A 23,253-nucleotide genomic window follows, 5' to 3' on the forward strand; every position below is an offset into this window, starting at 1 on the left:
TTTTTCATTGTCATACTTTTTCACACCAAATTGTAAGGTGCAACATCGGCGTGTGAAAAAAATAAAAATAAATGCTCTCAACATGGAGCCGATGCCAAATTCCCAATCACATAAAATAAGACTTTTCCTCCATGGCACAAAAATCAAAATGTGCCAGTCTTTAAGATGAACGGACCATTTTCTGGCTATGAAAATATGGTCTTAAGTGTTGAACAGAAACCAATATGTAACCACCTCACTTGTTGTGGCGTTGTTTCATTGTGTGGGTTATGAAGCCTGTGGCTCCCAATGTACAATACAATACAATACAATACAATAGAGCTTTATTTATATAGCACTTTCACAACAACTGCAGCAATAACAAAGCGCTTTACAGAACATGTAACATAAACTAACAACAATAACATACATTGGAGAACATGCTTCCTGCTCGCTGTAAACCTCATAATGATTTGCATTTCAACATATTACGGTAGCCTGAATAACACTAAATACATACATACTATTAAGTTGTTCTATAAATTATCTCCACAATTTAGAATTATACATTTCTCAATATTTGTACCTTTTTTCAGAAGTTATCTTTGAACATTCATAATGTATTCTGAAATAAATTTCTGAATTCACTGAACAGAGTCTTTAATTGTATCCATGTGCTCCAGATGTATTTGGCTAGTTTTGCAAGTTGGCTTGCTCTGATCAGAGGGATGGAAAATTCTGGCTTTATTGTAGGCCAGCTAGCTGACCCTTTGATGCAAATTAGAAATCTGACTGGCCAAACAATCTCATCGCTTGGAATTTAAATTACATTAATCAGCGTCTCTGATTCTAAAGGCTGCAGGTGGATTACAATGCTATGGAAACATATACCTGTACAGGCTGAAGTCCATCCATCCATCATTATCCGTACCGCTTACCTTCACAAGGGTTGCGGGCATGCTAGAGCCTATCCCAGCTGTCTTTGGGTAGGTACACCAAAACAGCCATTCAGACTCACAATCACACCTAGGGACAATCTAGAGTGTTCAATTAACCTACCGTGTTTATGGAATGTGGGAGGAAACCGGAGTAGCAAGAGAAAACCCACGCAGGCACGGGGAGAACATGAAAACTCCACACAGGAAAGCCAGAGCCTTCTGTACTGTCAGGCAGATGTGCTAACCAGTCAGCCACTGTGCCGCCAGGCTAAAATCTTTTTGTACAAAAAGTGTGACAGCCATATACAGGACTGGAAGTTGTTGGTAATATATTGACATAATATCACGGGAAAATATATATATAATTGAGTTTGTCAATATAAGACAGTGCTTGGTGTTTAGGGCACCAGAGAAGACATTGCTGGCCCCCAATGGCTTGCCGCTGCCTCATAAAAATAAGATTGATTTGTCTAAAAGAGGTTCTGTTTTTTTTTTTCTGCGATCCATTTTGGACCCCACTCAAATTGCCCAAAATGGTTCCTTTTCTTAGTTCTTACCATTGCTCAAGGCAAATAACCAACAATGTGCTTGTAATGTGCCCTTTCATGCGACTTCAGGGGCCTTTAACCTTGAGCTTTCACACCATTATCCTTGCTTGACACGGTGCTTCCAAGCAGATACCAGTGTGTGTTTAGCTATATAGGACACTGATTTCATTTAACCAGTTGATTTCGGCCTGCAGCATTGTGGAGTGTCTCAAAGGGTTACAAAGCTCCGATGTGGCCTGTCGTCAAATCTCTCTTTTAGGCCTTTTATTATTTCACCTCATCGCGACTATCGGAGGTGCCCTATGCACCTCTCCCTCTGCTTCCTTATACCATCAGTCATTCATCACCATGACGTGGCACACATTTTGCAATTACTCCTGCAAAGCGTGACTGGGACGTATGGCGAATTGCAAAGTATCCACTCCCCCAAGCAACTCCTGCTCTTACACGACCACGTTTCTCCACCCTCAATTCACGCGCCGAGATTCTGGAATTGAGGACTTGGAGCTCCACCCACTTATCTCCCTATTACGCGCGTACACGTGCGCGATTTTGAGAAATTGTTTAACTGGCCGGCGATTGTTTAACTGGAGTGCTCCTCACTTTGTCACTTAGTATGCGCGTGTTGCGCGTGTTGCTGCGTGCGCGCGCGACCGCCAGCGTGTTCGTGTTTGTGCTCGCGTATGTGCGTGCGTGCGTGCGTGTGTTCGTGTTTGTGCACGTGCGTGCGTGTGTGCCCGTGCGCGCGCGAGCGCGTGTGTGTGTGTGGAGCTAGGGGCTCTGTGACACGCACCACTACAACAAAGGAAGAGGTCTCGCGCCCCGCCGCCCATTCATCCCTTTCTCTGGCCAAGTAATTCCCATTGATTCTTATTGAAGGACGAGTCGCGAGCCCCTCGGGGGAGAACTGTGTGATTTGTGAAGGGTCGCAAGGACAAGACACGCCCCTCCTCGAGCCTGGCCATCTGCTCCCCCAAACACCACAACACCAACTACCAAATGGTACCCCCACCCCCTTACTCCCCTCATCTCTGTACAAATAATTCAATCTCTTTCAACTCACCTCTCAGAATCTGTGTTTACTGTCTTGTCTATTTTATTTTCCTCCACTTTGATTGAATGCATTCTGCACAGGAAGCAACCAGTTGCTGACGTTGGGCATTTCACAGTGGAGGCATGCAGTGGCAATGGGGTGGCCATATGGCTCGTGTGTGCATATGTGTGTCAATGTGTGTGTATGCATGCCAAGAAATGGATGGATGGCTGTCGTGGGAAACCGTGCATCATCGCCATCACACACACTGTTGCACTTCGCATGGTAGCCTGCAGAAATCAAAGTAAGGCCATTAATTAACACATGACCACGGTGATGATGGACTGACCCGAATTGTACTTCTTTTGAATGGGTGGGCTGGATATGCTCACAGGATATAGGATTGGGCATACCAGCACAATTTTATGAGATTCAAACCAATCCTTCCAAAGGTAATACTGCTTAGTTTCGAATGACACGTTTCAAGAGGTATTAAGCATTATGTTAATTGTTGCGACTTTGTTTGCAGTGGCGTTGTACTATACTGAATCATGTTTGTAGTGCCTTTCTGACATTGACAGTCAAAAGTGAGCAGCACTATCTTTGCAAATGATGTATTGGATTCGTACGGTTGTACCTAATCTCGCAACCGGAAACTGTCCATAGTTTAACTGTTTCGGAGTCAGCTCTTGTATTGGATTGTGATCTGCACAACTATAGCCAGACTGCGCGTTATTTGTAAAAATGGCAAAGAAAGAAAAATGTATTGCGTGAAATAGGGGTCACCTGCGTGGTTACCACAGCCACCAGGTAGACCTCAAGGATCCTGAGAAGACCAACGGCCTCTTCTCCAAATAGCTTATCAGTGATGGGACATGATGGTGGTTTTCTCTGAATGTTGTGGAGGTGATTATTTAAAAATATTAGCACTAGCAGAGATTTCTACAAATTCAACGTTGTGTATTGATATTTATTTAACTCCTAACTATTATGAGAAATAATTAAAATGATTAGTCTCTATAAAAACTGAATATCATTACTTAATAATAACAATATAACAAATGTAATTTGAGCAATTTTTTTAAATTTCAGAAATGTGTATGTAACTGCCAGTTTTTCGCATTAATCAGTACCCAAGAAGTAGCTCTCGGTTTTAAAAAGGTTGTTGACCCCTGGTGTGAAACAGTGATCTAAACCCACCCCACCATCCCTTAATTTTTTAAGACGCAAAGACCCCCAGAGCTGCCTTAAACGAAGGTACCAACTCAGCCTGTTAACCTAATCTATAGCACTAGTGTGAGGATTGTCAAATCAGGTTCGAACTCTAGTTTTAGAATTCCTCAATTACGTTTTTTGCCTCATTTAGAATAAAAAAGAGTGAGGCTGGCGGCCCAGTAGTCCAGTGGTTAGCACGTCGGCTTCACAGTGCAGAGGTACCGGGTTCGATTCCAGCTCCGGCCTCCCTGTGTGGAGTTTGCGTGTTCTCCCCGGGCCTGCGTGGGTTTTCTCCGGGTGCTCCGGTTTCCTCCCACATTCCAAAAACATGCGTGGCAGGCTGATTGAACACTCTAAATTGTCCCTAGGTTTGAGTGTGAGCGTGGATGGTTGTTCGTCTCTGTGTGCCCTGCGATTGGCTGGCAACCGATTCAGGGTGTCCCCCGCCTACTGCCCGGAGTCAGCTGGGATAGGCTCCAGCACCCCCCGCGACCCTAGTGAGGATCAAGTGGTTCGGAAGATGAAGAGTGAGGCTGATTTAAGTAGCTGAAGGCCTAATATTGAATCAAATGCCAGTATTTGTCTTTTGGTGTATGGTTTCATCTTAAAACAAGTTGTATAGTAATTCCACAAGTTTGGAGTATGTGTTTTGGAGTGTAGATACCAGTCTGCTTTTAACGATGGTTTAAAACTCAATGACTGAAATTACAACTCCCAGGAGACATCATTTCACAGTACTGTATAGCCGAGGCTATGATGTTTTATTTGAATCCAAAACAAGCCAAAAACAAACAAAGCCCCCTGCATTGGGAACAAATCGCACACTCCATTGCTCGCTGAGATCCCTGCTCTGCGGCCCCCTGGGGGTCCTTGGCCTTTAGTTTGAGAACCAGTGGCCTCCAGCAGCAGGATTAGCCAGGCCAGCTGCCCAGAGAGACCCCAGGCCTCGGACGCTGACACAAGGCCTGACCCCAGGGTGGCTACTATCAGGGTCCCTGAGGGGGATTTGGACAGCTCTCGTTGTGTATGTATGTGTGTTGTTCATTGAGTTGGACAACTGTTGAGCCAGCGCAGATTTGGGCAGCAGTGGTCTTTGTAAGTGTGTGCGTGCTTGTATGGTCAATTCTTTCCGGGGGTTAACTGCTGATCCAGTACAAATGGTGGAAGATGGAGGTGTGGGGGGGTGGGTGGGCTGTCGTGTGTTCCTGGAACATCTGCCTCTGTTTCTTCTGAGTCAAGCTATGGTCAGGAGAGGAGGGTGGGGTGTGGGGGCACACAGAGGGGGCTGAACTGAGGGGCGGCAATGGAAGAGGAGAAAAGGAAGAGTCTGTAGAAGTTGTAGGAGGAGGAAGACGACAACACCCAATGAGAGCTGGCTGTATACATGCTCCCTTCCGCTACTTGTGTTCACCTACACACGAGGGCATGTGGATACTGGCTCCAAATGAACACAAAAGTGAAAAAACAATTTGGCTCATCAACAAACTCTACACCTTAGTGATCACTCACCTGTATTTTCTCATCCGACGGGTTTCATTCTTTTTCACCTATTGTAATGGAGTCTTTTCTGCTCAGCAAATCTTTCTGGAAATTTTATTTGTAATTTTTGCATAACTCAGCAAGCGGACAAACAAATAGTAATTTTTTTAAAGCTATTACAACATAACAGAGTTAACCTTTTGACATTTGGACCCATGGTTGCAAATTATGAAAGAGTATTCATTGGTGTTTTTTGGTGGTGGTGATGTGCAGATTATTACTGAACTATCAATACCTGCTAACCATACTTTGATGCTCTAAAATAATTTTGCATTTCAAAATATCAATTATTTTGACATGTCAGTCATCTGAGTTCCTGTTTATCGTTGATAGGAACACAGTGGAAAGCATCTGAACTTCGAGAGCTTATCTAAATGATACTGCACACGTTTGGTGGGAGCTACTGTTTCTTTTGCCTGAGTAAGTGCGTAACACGAAGGTGACGTGGCATGCTGCTCTGTAACTTAGTCTCTCGGTTTCAGTTTGTAGACACAATAGCAGACCGTAATCAGAGTCATGTGTGGAGCTATTTCACTTCAACGAGCAGCCAAAATGCAGTTTGTGAAATTAGTGAAAAAAATGTAAGGCGCTATGGCAATACAACAAACCTTGTGCAACATTTTGGGTTCACACAGAATGCACGGTATTTATAATGAGTCGGACGGATGAGGAGAATGCAGTAACAGGTGCTGCTGCTTCAAGGACAAGATGGGGCATCTCTAATGTAGTCCTTTGGTGCTGCAGGCAGGTACTATCCAGGTGCCCAGGGAGAAAATTTAATACTTAAAGCACCCATGAAGCTTTGCTACTTTTGGAGGTGTTGAAATAAATAAATTTGTTCATTTCTCCTCTGCCATGTAAATCCGCTTCAATTCCAAGCGCCGACTCTCAGCTCCAAATACACATCCGCGCTCCCCGCCGACACTCCTCTTTCAGCTCCAGCAGCCATCCATCCAGCCGCACCAATGCAGACTGTCCAACAGCGCCGACATATTCGCTGAACAAAGCGGGGCTGTGAAAAATGCTGCCCATTACAGGCGCAAAAAAACACATGGGTCCCAGGTCTGTCGAGCAGCCAGCATCAAATAGCACCGACATCCCCCCATCAAAATAAGTGCTGGTACACGTGTGCTGTCGAGAGCACAGATTCTTCTCCTTCGATGAGCGTTGTGGACAAAATGTTAAAAAACTCCACATGGAGGACAACAACCATAACAAAAAAGCAGAGCTCTTGAAGACGGTGGAAGTGGGACACAACTCTGCACACCAGATTTTTATTTTTCACTTGATATAACAGTTCTACTTTAAACAATAATAAAAAGACAGAAATTTTTGAACTGAAGGATGAGTTGAAACCTCATCAATCTGGATCATCAGCATCTGTTCTGATCCCCTAATGTCCCACTTTTGTCTTGTATTGTTAAAAGTAGAAAGCGTGACTAACTCTCTCAGTCATGTTAATTCTATTTTTTAGTGTACAGTATTGACATGTCTTGTAGTTTGAGAAACTTGAACCTCAACAAGAAAAAAAACTACAACGATACGATATGATTGGCACTAAAATGTTTTCATGATATGTCAACATTACCTTAACTTTTGAGGGCAAATTTACAGCTGAGCTCCCCCTTCCTTGAAGATCAGTTGACTGTGAGAGGTGAATTGCCCTCCGAGCCCACTGAGCATCTGGCTGGGGAACGACAGATGCTGACAGCTGGACTGACAGCCAGCATATGCCGCTTTCTTTATTTCTGCTAAGCTCAGACAATAGAACTGAGAGGGCGGGGGTTTATTGTATGGAGGGTAGACCTAATAGCTTATGACTTCAGAAAAGAGTCTCTATTCTCCTGGAGAGCAATTAGTCCGTCTCTCATCCCAGCCTGGAGAGTTTATGGGTGGACTGAGGCCACAGACAGCAGTGGTCCACTCATATTCATGCAACATTGAGAAGGTTATACTTTTCAAATTAAATCTACAACAGCTACTCTCGATTTCTATTAAATGTGTATCTTTAGATGTGCATGCTGTTTTATCTGTGGAGTGGCCGCACAGATTCAGATCACACGTTTAAACCGAGTCGTGTTGGCCGCATGCGCTCCGCACTTGCGCTTTGTTTTGTAGCGTCGTGACGTCACACACGACGCAGGAAGTGAGAGCAAACCAAAACAATCTGGACGCTGTGCTGCATCACGCGAAATATTTTAAGTAAGTAGCCTGATAAAGGAGATTTAAAATAGTAGCGCCAACAACAAACAGTATGTCTTCAGTTACTTTGCAATGTCAGCCAGCGGCTGTACCGTAACTAATGAACCTTGAAAAATGGAAGCTAAGCTAATCGTTAGCATCAAGGAGAGACGAATCCAAAAAGTAGCATCTATCTCATTCGAACGTGACGACGTCAACAGATATCAAGTAGACGCTTTCTTAGTGCCACTTAATGAATGTTTGTGTGTGCTCTCTTTCTGTAGAAATGGGAGTGAAAGGTCTCCAATATTTCATGGAGCGCTGCTGTCCAGAATCCTGCGTGACTGTCAATCTGAGAGAGATGGCCAGACAACATGTTTCCAAAACAACCGACAACTCTTCCAATTGTGAGTCTATCTATCAGGCTCATGTATATTTGCAGTGTGTCTATAAAGTCACGACACAAAGGCAAAAATGCACATGTTCAAGAAATGCTCAAGACATTTTCAATGTTTTGTTGAATTGGAATAATTCATAACAAATCACTCTAATCTTAAAAGTATTACAACATTTGTGAGAGCAAATAAGGTTGATGTGATTTGCCAAATTCAAGTGCATTTGATATCAAAATCCACATTACTGTCAATTGCTTGTGTCTGTCGGGGGCCTTTCTCAAGGGCACTGTAAGATTATAGTAGGAAACAGACAAGCATCTCTCCAACAATTTGTTACAATTAAAAATGTAACTAAATTCTCATTCAATAAACACTTTTCATGCCAGCAAAAAACTTTAAATTGAGTTGTACATATTAAAGGTCACCTTAATATTGGTAAATTTATTTATTTGAATAATTTAATGATGGTTACAGATTACTGTGTGTGTGGAGAGTCAATTCACGGTACAACAAAATTATCGATGCTGATTTATTAGCACTCAATCATATAGTAATGTACTGGGCAACCAGTACAGAGGTGTGTTGACCACTTTTCTGTTCCGTTTCCGGTTCTTTGCTGATCATCATATTTTTGCCATCTCTTGTACTCTTCTGCGGTTGCATCACTTAAAAAACATACAACCCACTAATTCGGCTGGGGTCTGAAGAGATATGCCAGTTGACTGAATTTACTAAACCTGTGTATGCATTTCTATCCTGAAAATTGTATTCATTTATATTAACATTTGGTTCAGGTCCCACACTCGTTGTGGATGGCATGGGCTGCCTGTGCCACTGGTACTTGTGTAAAGACTGGGTGTGCGGGGGGCAGTGGAAGGAGTACATGAGTATCCTGAGAAGCTGGGTGGAGACCTTCACCTCTGCAGGAATCCGTCTTGTCTTCTTCTTCGATGGCATGGTTGAGGAGAAGAAGAGACACGTGTGGGTGCGGAACACAAACTTGTATAGACAGTATTGTTGCCTTAATAGGATTTTCACACCTTGCTATTTCACCTATGTCACTGGTGTCACACTCAGGGGGCCAGATGTGGCCCGCCACATCATTTTAAGTGGCCCGCGTAAGCAAATCAAAGATGACAACTTCCATGATGCTTGCTAAAATCTGTACCAAAATTTCAAATTTTCATATACAGTATAATTAATCAGTGACATATTGTAAGCATTCTCTTGTTTCCAAACTCCTCATTACAGTTACTTAAACAATAATTGAATAACACGTTATTCTTGACTTCTTTATATAGTTTCAGCCGTAACGGCCCTCCAAGAGAAATGGTAATTATAATGTAGCCCGTGACAAAAATGAGTTTGACACCCCTGATCTATGTGGTGCCTGCTGAAATATGTTCCCTGTTCAATCGGGTTGAAAACTGTTGTTTGATTACTGCTTGCAGGTGAAGCGGCGGCGAAGAGTGAATGGGGAGATATCTAAAATATTCCGTTACATTAAGTTACACGGAGAGCAACCAGGCAAAGATCTCTTCAGTCTGCCATCTGGCTTGGCAACATTCACACGCTTTGCCCTCAGGTTTGCAATGTGTGATAATATTATGATAATAATAATAATAATGATGATCATTTTGATTTTTTGGGGGGGGGGCAGGTCATTAGGTCAGGATGTATTTTGCTCAGTGCAGGAGGCTGACTATGAGATTGCCTCTTATGCCCGTCACCATGGCTGCATGGGCATTTTGGGACAGGACTCAGACTTTGTCATTTTTAACAGGTTGGTTAACTTGAGGCTGTTATTTTTAGTTAAATATGAATGTGATGTATTCATAAGAATGTATGTTGTAATATGAAAACGTATACATTGGTTGTTATTCTGTTGTCTCAAACAACCATAGTGTAGCAAAAATGTGTTCTCCTTCACAGACAAATACAAAGATAAAAATGATGCTTTTATGTCAAGCAAATACTTTTCTACTTGTCACAGACTATAAATATTTTTTCATCTTCATCCATGAAACAAGATGAAAGTATTTCTTTGGGGACTCAGACAAAAGAATAAGAGAAGCGGAAAAATCTAAAAACATTTGGAGAAATGTGTTGATGATATGTGTGATGATATGAATACATTTCAAAAAAAGCCAGCCGTCAAACCACATCATTCCGAGCATACAGAAATTGCTTGCAACAATAATGAAAAAAAGATGGTGTGCGACTTTCTTCATTTTCTTTTGAGCCTTGCACAAATTCATCCCGTGTGTCACTGACAAGTCAAATTGACTGTAGAAAATCCACACAAGGTGCCAGATCTAAATGTGTAATTTTTGTTCTTTTCCAAGCGCTCCTTACTTATCAGTGGCAAAACTTCACTTAGACCGCCTCACCACTGTCCTGTATGACCGAGAGATACTTTGCCGTGCCATTGGATTGAATGTTTCTCAGTTACCGTTACTGGCCTGTCTCCTCGGAAATGATGTGGTGCCAGAGGAGTGCATGCAGGCGATCCGGAATAATGCAATGGCCGCATACAGGTGCGAGTCGGGTCCTCTTCATCTGAGATTGTCATCATTAAAATATTCATCTGATAAAAGACACAAAACATGTACTTTTTCTCAGGAAGTCGTATGATGCAGCCCACTCTGGTGCTCCTCAGGGGCAAATGGTGTTCGCTGTATCCCAGTTTGTCAGCTCTTTGTGGGGCGCAGAGGAGGAAGAGATGGGGCTCATCCCTCTGACTCTGAAACTACCGGCTGCAGAGAGAAAGCTCCTGGAAAAGGGAATTTGCTCCTATTTGCTGGCTGCACTGGAAGTTCCTCAGCAGGATGCCACACCTCCATTTACCTCTACCTTTGAGAAATATGTCAGTCCAGAAATATTAAAGGTATGTCTGGTACCATGCCATGTGCACATCTATAACTACTTTGCTGAGTCTCACCCATGTTTCCCTCTTTGGTTGTCTCGCTATAGGCTTGTAGAGAAAAGCATGTCTCGGCAGAGAATTTCATGGTTTACAATGTCCTGTGCGAAGGAGTGATTGAATGTAGTAACAGTCTGGAGGATGAGGAGGATCATGAACTGTTGCCTCAGGCTGTCGTTTTTAAGTCCTCCAGACAACGCATCTATGGTCTGCTCCTCCTCAACAAGCACGATGGTAGACGCCGAAGACACATAACATGTAGAGTAGCTTTGCACCCATGCACTCCCACGTGCAAAGTCGTTCTTAAAACCTTGTGTGTTTTCAGATAGCAAAGCGGAACCTCCAGCCATCAGAGAGTGGATTGTCTATCCAGGCAACCCTTTGAATGAGCCCGACATGGTCCCCGCCGTGCCAATCTGCATCCCGTGTACAGTAACTGCAGTCCTCATGAAAATAGTCACAGCTAATACACTCAGAGACTTGTTTGTAAATACATAAAACAATTTGAAAGATAATTGCTGAAAACATGTGCAAAGGCCGAGATCTATGGAGTTCTGAATTGCGGAGATATTTCGTTAAATTGTTTGTCACCTTTTCACTTTACTTGTTTTTTTGGTTGGGCGGGAGGGCAGGAGAGCTGGCTAAAACAGCACTTAGTGGTGCATTTTAGTGAAAAAGGCCCGTCGATGACCCGGTGAAGTATATTCCAGCCACCAAGAACTTCAAGCGTTTATATTCTCGTGCCTCAAACATGTAGTTATGTGGATGTCTTTCTTCACCGTTCTTTAAGTCACCTGATAGAATTCCCCATCATTAATGCAGCTTTTGCCACATGCATTCAGTGTTTTTGAATCCTCAACCAAACACTTGAATATTTTATCTGTCTGGTTTTGTAGGTGAGCAGCCCAGTCTGGACTTGATGTGGTTCACTTCTGGCCCGGACGTTTCGGCCTTGCGTCTAATGAGCTTTTTTTCAATATTTGACTGCGAAGAGTTTGCCGAATTGCATGGAGTCATTGAAGACTTTCTCCTGGCTGCTCTTTGTCTGGTCACCTATATTGTCCTCCAGGTACTACCGAGTAGAAGAGTTGACAAATTTTATGGTAGTTATGTTTTAAAGCCAAATGTACTTTGGTTAAAAAGTGCAGATATAACACCAGAACAGACTTTTCATTTTGGATATGATCATCTGCTCTTTCGGTAACATGTGATGTGATGTTAAACAGTTCTCGTGAATAGCGTGTTGGGCGACTTGGCCGCAATTATCACCCAGAGTGACCAGTTTAGCTTGAGAAACGTCAACAGCAGCTGAGATAACCACCCAAGAACTTCATTCTTTCATTCACCTCACCCACATTGTTTCTTTATAATGGGTTTCGAGTGTTAGCCTTTTTCATGTATGTTTGTTTGGCGTTACCAGTAGGCCACCAAAGATGAGATTTTGAATTGCTTTTTATTAACATACAATTTATTACAACTTTGCCCTAAAACTAATTAGGCGTTAACAAGAAACCAATACTTTGTTTTTCAAGAGGAATATCCAGTTGATATGTTTTTCCCTCACCATTTCACAAACAGTTAGGTCCTCGACAGTGGCTGTGTTGATTTTTCCTTTATTGCGGCACCACAATATCAAGATGATTTTCAACTATAAATGATGATTTACAGGTTTTCCGAAAATTTATCATTGAATAATTCCAACCATTTTATGTCGCCTCAAGTAATAGGCTCAAATGTTTTTGGGTTCATCTCATAACTACATAAAAATATATGTGCTATGGTGAAGGTTATATCAACTGTCATGCCATATGGACGTACGGCTTCGATGCCTTGCTTCTGGGCAGCCGCTCTCACTGTCCATATTAGTCGCTGTTGTTTTTCTGGGTTCCAGGTCGATTTTTGACACAACTGTCAGACGTTGGCTTTTGCTTTTTGTTGGTCTAAAAATCAACAAAAAACATCGCAACAGACGGGCAGCTTGTTTGAGGGTCTGTTAGACGAGTAGATGAGCAAAGTTGAGCGGACGGGCCAACAGACAACAGTGGCTGTTGTTGTCTGAGGGCCGCTGTATTCACATTCGCTCACCCCTCGTCTGTTTGAATAGCTTCGGGGTTTGTTTGTTTTGAACACACACACACACATACACACTGGCTGCTTTCTTTACTGCATTCAGGATTGTTACTTTCCCTTGTGAGGACAGACCAAACAAACCGACCCACTTTGAAGACACACCGGGATATGACTGAATTTGAAAGCCATTTCTTTTTTGTACGTCACCATATATTTCTCCATCTTCCTATCGGTCTTTTTGTAGGTACCATCTTTATGTTCGGAGGATGTGGATGCTTACCTGAGTCAGGCTGTGTGTCTGAGGCTCAGATCTCTGCAAGAGCTACAACAGATCAAGGTCAGGAAAGTAGTCGCTTATTTCAACTCGTTCAATATGTGATGCGTTTTCCTATGTAAGAGAACAATGGCCCTTGTATACTTTACAGTAAACACGCTTCTAGTCGGGGAAAATGAAAAGGGGAAAAAAATGTAGAGAAAACCCAAATAGGCTCTTGAATGGGGATCTCGTCGAGAAAACAAACAGCGCAATTAGAAGTGAGCTTGTTATGTAAATGGTGTTGTTTGTATTTTGTGTTTTTCTTTTTTTTTTCCTGACTGTAAATCGTCTCTGTATCTGTCTGTCTTGTCGAGACTATTACACACAGCCCTTACTTTGAAATGCAGTTCTTGTTCATTATCGACTACGTACGTGATATTTTAAGTGCCATTGTCAATCAAAACTGAGTATCATTTTTGCCAAGACAGAATCTTCAATGGGGCTTTTGTCATCAATGGCAAATTGTTCCGCTGTAACTACTGTAGAGACCAGTGCGTGTACCTCACAAGTTTGACCTCTCACAAGCCTGATGTTGCTGTCATCAGGCTGGGAGCAATCCTTCCTGTTGACTTTCTTAAAAAAGCTAATGTGAGATTTAAAATCACTCAATATATAACGTCTGTGGTTTGGTCCGCATCCTTTGTTTAAATTACAATTATTTACAGTTGTTTTAAAAAGTCACGATTCTTGCCAGAGAAGGACCTTAAAGTGTCTTACCAGCTGTTCCTAAAACCAGTCGCTGCCTTGTTGTTGACCCTTTTATTTTCCCTGCTTAATTACCGTACTTATTTTGTGTTTTGACTCTTCGTCTGTTGGCCACACCGTAATTAGGGCAATGTCTTGTATTTAATAGGTGATCTCCGGGAGAGGTTGGAGGCTTTTGGAGGGTGTGGGCCTGAAAATGATCAGTATAGATTCACCACTAAGCAGGGACAGACAAAAAGAAGAATAGGCTTGCATATGGTTTGCCATTGTTGCAGATTAGAGTGTGTGTGTGTGTCCATCATTATATCTGTCTGTCTGTGTTTGCACATTCTACATGGAAATGTATATTTAGAGAAGTCGCTATCATGTTGTGTATGTTCACATTAATGTAAAATGAAACCAGCCATTTGTGTTTGTTTCAAAAGGAAAGAGGTTGCGGTTAGGTTTTGGGATGCCTTGTTTTCTTGCAGCATTCCTCCCCATGGAGTTGCCTGCGCGCGCGTGTGCGCGCGCGCGTGTGCGTGCGTGTGTGTGTGTGTGAGAAAGACGGAGAGAGTGTTCTGGCGACAGTCACCCGTCTGTCCTGGCTGATGCTCACCACATGTAGCTATTTACGTCACACACACCTCAATGAACAGCCTATATACACATGCGCAGTTTTCTGTCTTTTGTCCTACTTTGTGTTCTCATATTCTTATTCTTTGTTCCTCTTTCAGTCTTCTTTTCCTTCTTTGTGTCAGTTTGTTTGTGCGCTTCAGGCTTTTTCTGCGTCTGTCCAATGCTTCATTGTTTTCGATGTGTGAAGCTGTGTTTGACTGGAAGCAGGTGACAGGCAGAGCTGCGCAAGTGTGCGTGTGTGTGTGTGAGTGTGTGTGTGTGTGTGTGCGTGCGTGCGTGCATGCACTCATGTGTGTATATAATCACAGCTATCAGCGCTATCTGCCAAGTGACAGGTGACAGCATAAAATGTGCACACAGTGAACATCTGCCTGCTGTCATTGACGCTTTCCAACATAATGCAATAAGTACTCTGTAGTAACATTGGAAATTGTAGCAAGTCCTGAACTGGATTTATAATGATATCTTAGATAGTGTAACTTGCGTGTTTTTGCAGCTTTCGCGATTTTTGACCTCGAGTAAAAGTATAGGAAATGTGTTCTGTGCGGTGATACTAAGGCACATATTCATTTTGTATCTTCAGATTCTATTTACTGAGATTAATATCAGTCATATCAATTTAAAAAGCAGACTTTGGCCCATGTCAGGATAAAAAAAATTTTAAATAGTGTCACAGGTCCTCACTTGAAAAAAAAAAGTTTAGCAAATAAAAAGAATACTGTATTTGACAATGTTGTTTCTGAACACCACTCATCAATTAAAAAAACAACAACTTTTGAAGAGAATTAGCATTTACAGATGGTGTTTTTTTTCTACTTTCCAAAATTGCGTTTATGTTTTAAAGTGATCAAGAAAAACAATAATTGATTCTTTTCCAATTTGGGAAAAGATAGCACTGCTTATAATGAATTCTCCACTTTTCCTAACTTGGGTTTGGAACTTTGTCTGTGGTCTGTTGCTTTAAATGTTGCTGCCAAAAAGAATTACAGGTAACATATCTGCCTTCTTGTCATAAAGGTTGGTCAGAAGAAAGCAATCCTTAAGGTAGATTAATGGTTGCATCAAGGCACCTTTTCGAACAGCGTTTCCTCAAAGTACTTCCTGGTCATCGCTCTTGGATAAGAAAAGAAAGGAAAGTACCGAAGCAAAATCCAGAATCCCAAAAAGCCGATTGTCCTCGACTGAATTGTCTGCTGAAAGAATGAAAAGTGACGTGGTGCAAACTCATGCTACTTCTTGTCCAAGTGCCGCAACAGATGATCAAACAAAGCATCAGACTATGTGTGATGTGTGTGACCAAGCCAATATAATTCCAAAGTTCTTCTTTTTTTTTTTCCCTCAGCTGCCATTCCTCTGCAGCCGAGCAGTCCAACTGGGCTCTCTCTACATCCGAGGACTGAGCAACATGCTGGGGGCCAACTGTGCCAGTGGCTGCCCACTGTCCAACGCTGCCCTCATGCCTTGGCAGAGCTTCGATGGACAGCTCTTCCACTCGAAATACCTGCTGGCGCATAGCGGCACTGAGCAAGCAGTGCTGCTGGACAAGCATGTGAGTGGGAACAGGGAGCCCAACACTTTAAATAAACTCTGTTTCATGAGGTACACCTGCACGGTCGAAAGATATCCAGGGCTCAAAATTCCCTCTTTACAAAATATATGCCCGGATTTGATTGTCAGTTCTTATTGACTCCATTCCTCTGCAAACATGGACAGGCTAAGCAGTATCGAAAATAAAAGGATGTATGGGCAACTGGACAGCCTGGCGAAGTTGTGATTGGCATGTCTGCCTCCCAGTCGAGGGGTCCGGAGTTCGCATGTTCTGCCCATACTGGTTTGAGTTTTCTCTGTACACCCTTGCTTCCGCCAACTTGCAATTCAGGTTAGGTTCACTGAAGACTTTTATTTTGTGTGGAGTGTAAGAGGAGGTCACACTTTATACAGTTGGGCCAACTTTAGCCTATTATGATTTTTTTTTTTTTTGGTTTTCTTATTTTTATTGTTTTTAGATAGAAAACCCAGTGGTGTTGCTGATAGCAAAAGTTCTAATGATGACCCAAGACTTAAATACAACAATTCGTGAATTTAAATTACAATGCACTGTGTGCGTCTTTATGGAAACAGCTGTCTTTCCCTTGAAACTACAACCACAACAAAAGACATGTTCAACAACATTTTTGACATATATCTTCAAATGGATTTCTTTAGATTGTTTGGATGTGTTCAGTGATGCGTCCATGTGTGTGTACATATCAGTTTGAAGGAAAATGATGTCACAAGTCAGGCCCGATTAACAGCAATGTCTTTTTGTTATTGTCCGTTCTCTTTCCAGCCGTCCAGTCTTGCCTTGTTTCTCCAGCTGAGAGAGAAACATTTAGAAGTTTGCAAGAAGAGAAACAGAGTCTTGCAGTCTCAATCCAAAGTTAACGTGCTGGGACAAAGCCATAGGCCCCGATACAGAGATGGACGCACAGGTGACTAAGCGACAAATGTACATATTTTCTCCTCTATATTTTGTCATTCATCAATTTTCTCTTTCTGAAACATACTTGCTCTGTGTTCGTTTCAGTTTTATTACTATGCAGTTTAAGTTAAGACTGAATTTTGTGGCTCAAATACTCGGCGCACTTGTCAAGAGTCTCATATCAACTGCGGATTTAGTTCCATGTTTTGATCTTGCAAAGGCCTCACATTTGAACAATGCCCACCGGGGCTGAAAATACTCATGGAGCCAAATGGAGAAACAGCATATTAATCTGACCATTGATCAATGGTTGTAGTTCTCTGGTAGCCCTCAGTGAACCACATTACCCAGAGGGCCGTGCTGTAACCACCTCCATGTGTGCTGTGGTCTTTTACACACGCACGCACGCACACGGCTGCAAGCACATGTGCACGCCTGAATCCAACACTTGCTTTGTCAGTACACTAGTAATAGCATGTTTCTGTTTATAGGCTGGGAGCACTCTATTTTAAGACACACAACAACAATGATTACAGGCTTCTCTTTACGTCTCAAACCCCCCCATCAGCCCCCACTCGGCCCTCGGCTCCCCTTTACCTCACTTGTTCCCATACGATGATCCTTTTATCTTCTCTGTCCTGTCTTTACCTACTCATTTCCAAGCAGAATTTTCACACCTTACCATTTTTACCTCCTGTCTGTATAATTAAAAAAAAAAAACAGCTTGATGAACAACAGGGGAGAAACACAGGACGGTTTTAACCCCCCAAAATGAAAAAAAAACTATCTTGGCAGCTTGTTTATTCCCTCCAATTGTTCATCACGCTGTATATGTACAATGTTCAACATAGATGATTAGTAAGTAAACTTTAAATCAATTTCTCAGTGAGCACAAGAACGTTTTTTTTTTATGAGCAGCTTCAGCTTTGGTAGACTTCTCATGAATTCGATTTTTTTTTTAATCTAACATTGAGTGATGCTAGACCCGACCTCAGTGGAATACTCATTGTTGTCACATAAATTACATTTACATTCTAAAAGTACAATTGTGTGCATATTGTCAAACTGTGCATTACAGGTATAGTTCCCTAAGGAAAATCAATCACAAAATTCATTTTGAAAAGTTTTAGAAAAACGAAACAGTTCTCAACAATAAAGAGAGAAAAAGTTGTCACTTTTTATTGTAATCCCACCGCTCCAAAATGCGCTTTACTCCACCGACAGCTCAAGTGAAGCTCGAATGAAACTGCAAGTTGGAAAAGAAATGGAAAACTTCCGCAATTCAAACAAACCTCTGACCAGTGTTGAGTACACAAAAACTATTTCCAGTCAAAGTTTTGACGCGAAACACCACTGAAATGTTGATTGAAATGCTCGTCTTTACGTCAGTGAAGTAATTGGCCTTTCAAATAACTTATGTTTGTTGTCCAAAAAAACCAAAAATACCTATTATTATGAATAGACTTGAACTCTCCGCCACTTGCTGGTCAGTCATCGGGCACGAGTCAGCAGCAGCCTTGTGAAATATGAACCGTCGTTTTTATGCAACTCCTGTGACTTTTGGTGAATGCTTTTTTTTTTCAAGCAGCAGCTTGTGCCAAGTTGGTTTACCCCAAACTGTCTGCTCTTTACTCAAGTCAAGCTCTGTGGGTCTCAAGAGGATGCATAAGATGGAGGGCTGTGCCCTTGCACTTCCCATCATTATTTCAGACGTGTGTGTGTTTGTGTACACACGCGTGAGAGCTTTGTGGTGCCATACCAGGCCTAGCTTGGTTTGTGTTTGTAATCAGGCCCAATTTAGCTCAGAAAATATCTCTCTCCATCCTAAATCTCTCTTTAACCATGAATCTACTTTCCTCTCCCTTTTTTTCCCTATAAGGACAAACTGACATCCATGGTTGTTTTCAGAGTAACTACTAGTCTCATTTAACAGCCTTAAATTTATAGCAAGCCGTTTGTGATCCTTTCGCTTCCAACTTCCCAAAAGATGCTTTCCCTTTTTGGTACATTTCATCCAGACTCAATCATATGTCACTGATATTGTCGCTATCTCTCTCCTTGTTCATTCCAGATGAATATGAAGGACATTTTTGCTATAATTATAGTTATCCATTTATCCATCCATTTTCCGATACGCTTTATCCTCACAAGGGTCGCGGGGGGTCCTGGAGCCTATCTCAGCTGTCTTCGGGCAGTAGGCGGGGGACACCCTGAACCGATTGCCAGCCAATCACAGAGAACACAGAGACGAACAACCATCCGCGCTCACACTCACACCTTGGCACAATTTAGAGTGTTCCTTTAATCTGCCATGCATGTTTTTGGAATGTGTGAGTAAACCGGAGTACACGGAGAAAACCCACGCAGGCACGGGGAGAACATGCAAACTCCACAAAGGAACGCCAGAGCTGGAATCGAACCCTGCACCTCTTCACTGTGAGGTCAATGCGCTAACAACAACGTCACAGGCCAAAATTGTAGTTAGTTATAGTTAATTTTATCAATGTAAGATGTAGTTTCAGTTAGTTTTTGCATTTTTGTTTTGATTGAATTCTATAAATGAAATTGTTTTTCAATTTTATTAAAAATGTTGTCATTAGTTTTTGTTAAATATAATAATCTTGCTCTAGGCTACTTCCTGGTAGGCCGCTAAGCAACTATTACCATATATGAGCAAGCTTTCGCCTGGGCATTGTCATCCATGTATCCTGCCTTGTGGTGAAAACTAAGTGCAGTGTGAAAAGGCCACAAGATAGAGGGCAAACGAAAGTGTTGGCTTTCATCCCCTGAATAAATACAATTTCACATCCAGTAAAACATTGTACATTTTTTTGAGATGTCACCTCTGACCTCACTGCTGATCTTAATCTTTGTTGCATTGTTAAATATTTCTGCTCACTTTTCCGTTGAAGAAAGATGTGAGGGAAAACATGATTTTCTATGCTTGCGCCTTCAGCTGGCGGTGACAACTGGCGGGAGAGGGGCGATACATCGTTCGGAGGATGGACGAGGGAGACTGGGCAGCGAAGTGGTGGAAACAGCAGAGCCAAACTACAAGAGAGACCTGCACACAGAGGAAGGGGAGGAGACCAACATTCCCACCCTCGCTTTCTTGCTCCCTCTGTGGATGAAGGTGGTATCAATTTTAAAACGTCCTTTATTTGAAATCATCTCACATATACCACCATTCATATTACTGATGTCAAGATTCGTCAACTTATTTGCAACTTGAAACGTTTGCATATCCCGCAGGATGAACGCAACGACGACACGCATGGATCTTGTTTTGTTCTGGATTCTTCCTTTTAACCAGGTCATCAGTCGCGCACACGCAGACGCTAGTGCTGCCTGCGTGCCACCTCTCGACGGCATTCCTGTGTTAATGCATGAATCGTGACACTTTGACTCGGTTGCTCTCTTTCTTCCTCTCCCTCGGGCCGCAGTTCATGTCTCCGTCTCTTTCTCACTTGTGTCTCTGGCCCGGTAACGCTTTAAGGCTGCACAGATGTCTTGCTACTACTTTTGTCTCTGAAGTGCTTCGTGGGTCACATGCATGAAGATTCACGGTTAACCAACAGACAGATTGGGGAGGTGGCTAAATAGGGTCATGGTCAAAGGTCGAGATAATAGGGAAGTCCCAAAGCTGGACGCATGGAGATACTTGTGAGGTGACTTTTATTAAGAAGTATTTGGGTCTTGTCCACGTGAACATCTTTATGTTGTCTGCTGACTGCAATCCCTCCTGCTCACGATTGGCCTCATTCACTATATTTCCTGAAATTGTGTCTTTCGAGCTTTCAGTCACTTCGCTTTACCTCTTCAGGAAATGTTTGAATCGATTTCTCCGATATCAAAGAGTTCACCGCTCAGCCCATTTGAGTTTAGTTGCTCACCAAAACAGCAGCGCCTACCGAGGCACGTCACGATGAAGTGGTCTCTGTGGCCACCACTCCCAAATATGTACACTTTTCCGTTGAAGAAAGATGTGAGGGAAAACATGATTTTCTATGCTTGCGCCTTCAGCTGGCGGTGACAACTGGCGGGAGAGGGGCGATACATCGTTCGGAGGATGGACGAGGGAGACTGGGCAGCGAAGTGGTGGAAACAGCAGAGCCAAACTACAAGAGAGACCTGCACACAGAGGAAGGGGAGGAGACCAACATTCCCACCCTCGCTTTCTTCCTCCCTCTGTGGATGAAGGTGCTCAGAACACGAGCTCTCGACCAGAACACACTCTGAGTCGGTGGCGTCCTAGCAGAGGGCGATACCAGTTGGCTCCCAGGTAACATTGCCTGAGGTGTTTAATCATCACATTTGTTCATGGTCCCTCATTTGGAATTCCTCCTCTCAGATGGCGTCAGCCTCCTGCTCCTGGAACGTAACTCCACCCTGTCATAGCAGAGAGGATTAGAGTGCAGGACTTCAAGAGTTAAGAGGGTAGGAAAGAGCTGATGAAAGGCATCACAGAATGAAGTCACTCTGAACAAACTGATTAGATGTCAAGAATGTTTGACTAAAGGATGCAGTAGGGGGGGGGGGTTCGTAGAGATTATTGAGAGGTCAAGGACATTGAAATTTGTCATTTTCGTCAGCTTTTGTTTTGTTAGGTTTTTTTTTGAAGAAGAAACATCCAGTGGCATCACTCGCCACTGATCAAACTTGCTCTGATGGAAAACAAAGTTGACAGTATCAAGAAACAATTGTAGCCAATTTTTTTTTCAATTTTAAAATTAAAATTTGGATTGAAAACAGCAGGAGTGCTTAATCGTCAAACCTTTATTTTTAAACCTTTTGTCGGATCCATGACCACATATGCAATCCATTACAAAGTCCACCACTCTGATCTACTACTTGACATGCTACCTATTCCAATACTTAGACACACACACATAAATCTCATACTACATAAGATTTTGAAAAATATTTTACTTGTGGGGAAAAAACATCACTTGTACAGTGCAGTGACATTAAAAAAATCAAAACAACTTGGATATTCTTCTTTTGGTCACATTGGTACAGTATTGTGCAAAAAGCAATACACTGAAGTAAGAAAACTGTTCTAATTTGGAACCTTACGTAGAAAAATAATGCTTCGTGTTCAACTGGCAGTTTGTTCGAATTGATAATCTGTTTTTTTATATGTGGGTGAGTAAAATATTGGAACTAGATGTACAGTAACCTTGCAGGTGTTACATTACAACGGCGTGTTTTGTGGTATTGCGTCACTCCTTTCTGTGTGTCTGCAATGATTGGTGTGCTTCATTGCTGTGATCGTAGGAATGGCATTGTCCTGTAATGTAATACAGCGTCCAGAATAAGGAGTGTTGTCTCTTCTGGCAGATGTTAATTGGACACTTTGAAAACTTTGCCTCTTTGTGGGGCTGCGACCATGTGACTGCCTCGCTCAGTTCGATGAATAAGATGGAGTCATTTAACGTCACTAGCTGTTATGTTGGATTGGTCTATTAGAATCGTGGAATGTAACAATGGAATGTAGTGTGTTAGTACCCACCTCTACTCATGAGAGAGAGAAATTAGTGGGTTGGATAGCCTAGATGTCAATGTAACGAGTGAAGTGGCCGTGTTTAGATACTAATATGAAGCGGCAGGATGTATTCTGTGGTGAAGCAAATGAGAAAAGGCTGATTAAAGAAGAAGTGGGGGAGGGGGGAGACAACAGAGGAAAAGAAATTTAGGACTGTCGGCGCGAGGTCAAGCATTAGCTATGAGGAAAGCAGTGGGAGAAGGTGGAAGGGAGGAACTACTAAGAATAGACAGACCAGCAGAAAACAGGAAGAGATGGAAGAAGTGAGGCGACTTTGGGAGAGAGGAGAAAACTGACAGGTTCGGAGTTGATGGTCTGTTGTGTTGTTTCAACCACAGGAAACCCTGTTGGCTTCCTCTTTCTATATGTGCGTGCATGGGTGTGGTTCCTCCAGCAGCATGGACAAAAACATGCAGTCAAGCCCATTGGAATCCTCCGGTCTGGGATTGCTCAATTCAACTGTTTCCCCTGCTTTGGTGGCCATTGAATTAGTTGCCTGCTACATTCTCTAAGCACATTCTAAAGCTTTTGGAGCCAAGGCAATTTCCTATTGAATGAAAAGTGGAATGAGTGTGGATTAAAATACTCTGACCATAAACGTGATATACGTGTATTTACATTCACCATCGTGAAACTTATGCCTCTCTGACAGTCTTGGGCAAAATACTCGGGCAATACTATCTGGTTGCTTTCTTGATGTGGATGCGCTTCCATTGTCAAATTGTCGTGAGTCACTGACCCAGTCTGTTATTTTGGATTATTCTACAGATGCACGAACAGCGCTGAC

General features: G+C 42.5%; 1 protein-coding gene across 2 annotated transcripts; it reads left to right on the forward strand.

Moving 5' to 3' along the window:
• Window positions 1–7,373: 7,373 nt before the first annotated feature.
• On the forward strand, window positions 7,374–21,673 carry fam120b (family with sequence similarity 120 member B). 2 transcript variants are annotated; one of them, XM_086107145.1, is made up of 16 exons: window positions 7,374–7,454; window positions 7,718–7,840; window positions 8,623–8,813; window positions 9,280–9,413; window positions 9,489–9,611; window positions 10,174–10,365; window positions 10,451–10,715; window positions 10,802–10,985; window positions 11,077–11,178; window positions 11,648–11,820; window positions 13,066–13,158; window positions 15,803–16,009; window positions 16,790–16,931; window positions 19,878–20,054; window positions 20,945–21,203; window positions 21,273–21,673. In XM_086107145.1, exons 2-16 carry the CDS (start codon window positions 7,720–7,722, stop codon window positions 21,301–21,303), a joined length of 2,394 nt encoding a protein of 797 aa, XP_085963271.1. In that variant the 5' UTR covers window positions 7,374–7,454; window positions 7,718–7,719; the 3' UTR covers window positions 21,304–21,673. The 2 variants fall into 2 exon arrangements, with proteins under 2 accessions (XP_085963271.1, XP_085963272.1); XM_086107146.1 differs by lacking the exons at window positions 20,945–21,203; window positions 21,273–21,673 and having other exon boundaries at window positions 16,790–16,948; window positions 19,878–20,025.
• The last annotated feature ends 1,580 nt before the right edge of the window (window positions 21,674–23,253 follow it).

The sequence above is a fragment of the Hippocampus guttulatus genome, chromosome 3, assembly GCF_054856545.1.
Source record: "Hippocampus guttulatus isolate MCC_2025c chromosome 3, RoL_Hgut_1.0, whole genome shotgun sequence".
Taxonomy (NCBI): Eukaryota; Metazoa; Chordata; class Actinopteri; order Syngnathiformes; family Syngnathidae; genus Hippocampus; species Hippocampus guttulatus.

What these genes read in the sequence shown, in the direction of transcription:
- fam120b (XM_086107145.1), top strand. Translation starts at nt 7,720, where the DNA reads ATGGGAGTGAAAGGTCTCCAATATTTCATGGAGCGCTGCTGTCCAGAA. An exon ending in TCAGTCCAGAAATATTAAAG is followed by an intron (nt 10,716 to 10,801) that starts GTATGTCTGGTA and finishes GTCTCGCTATAG; the next exon opens with GCTTGTAGAGAAAAGCATGT. An exon ending in CGATACCAGTTGGCTCCCAG is followed by an intron (nt 21,204 to 21,272) that starts GTAACATTGCCT and finishes TCCTCCTCTCAG; the next exon opens with ATGGCGTCAGCCTCCTGCTC.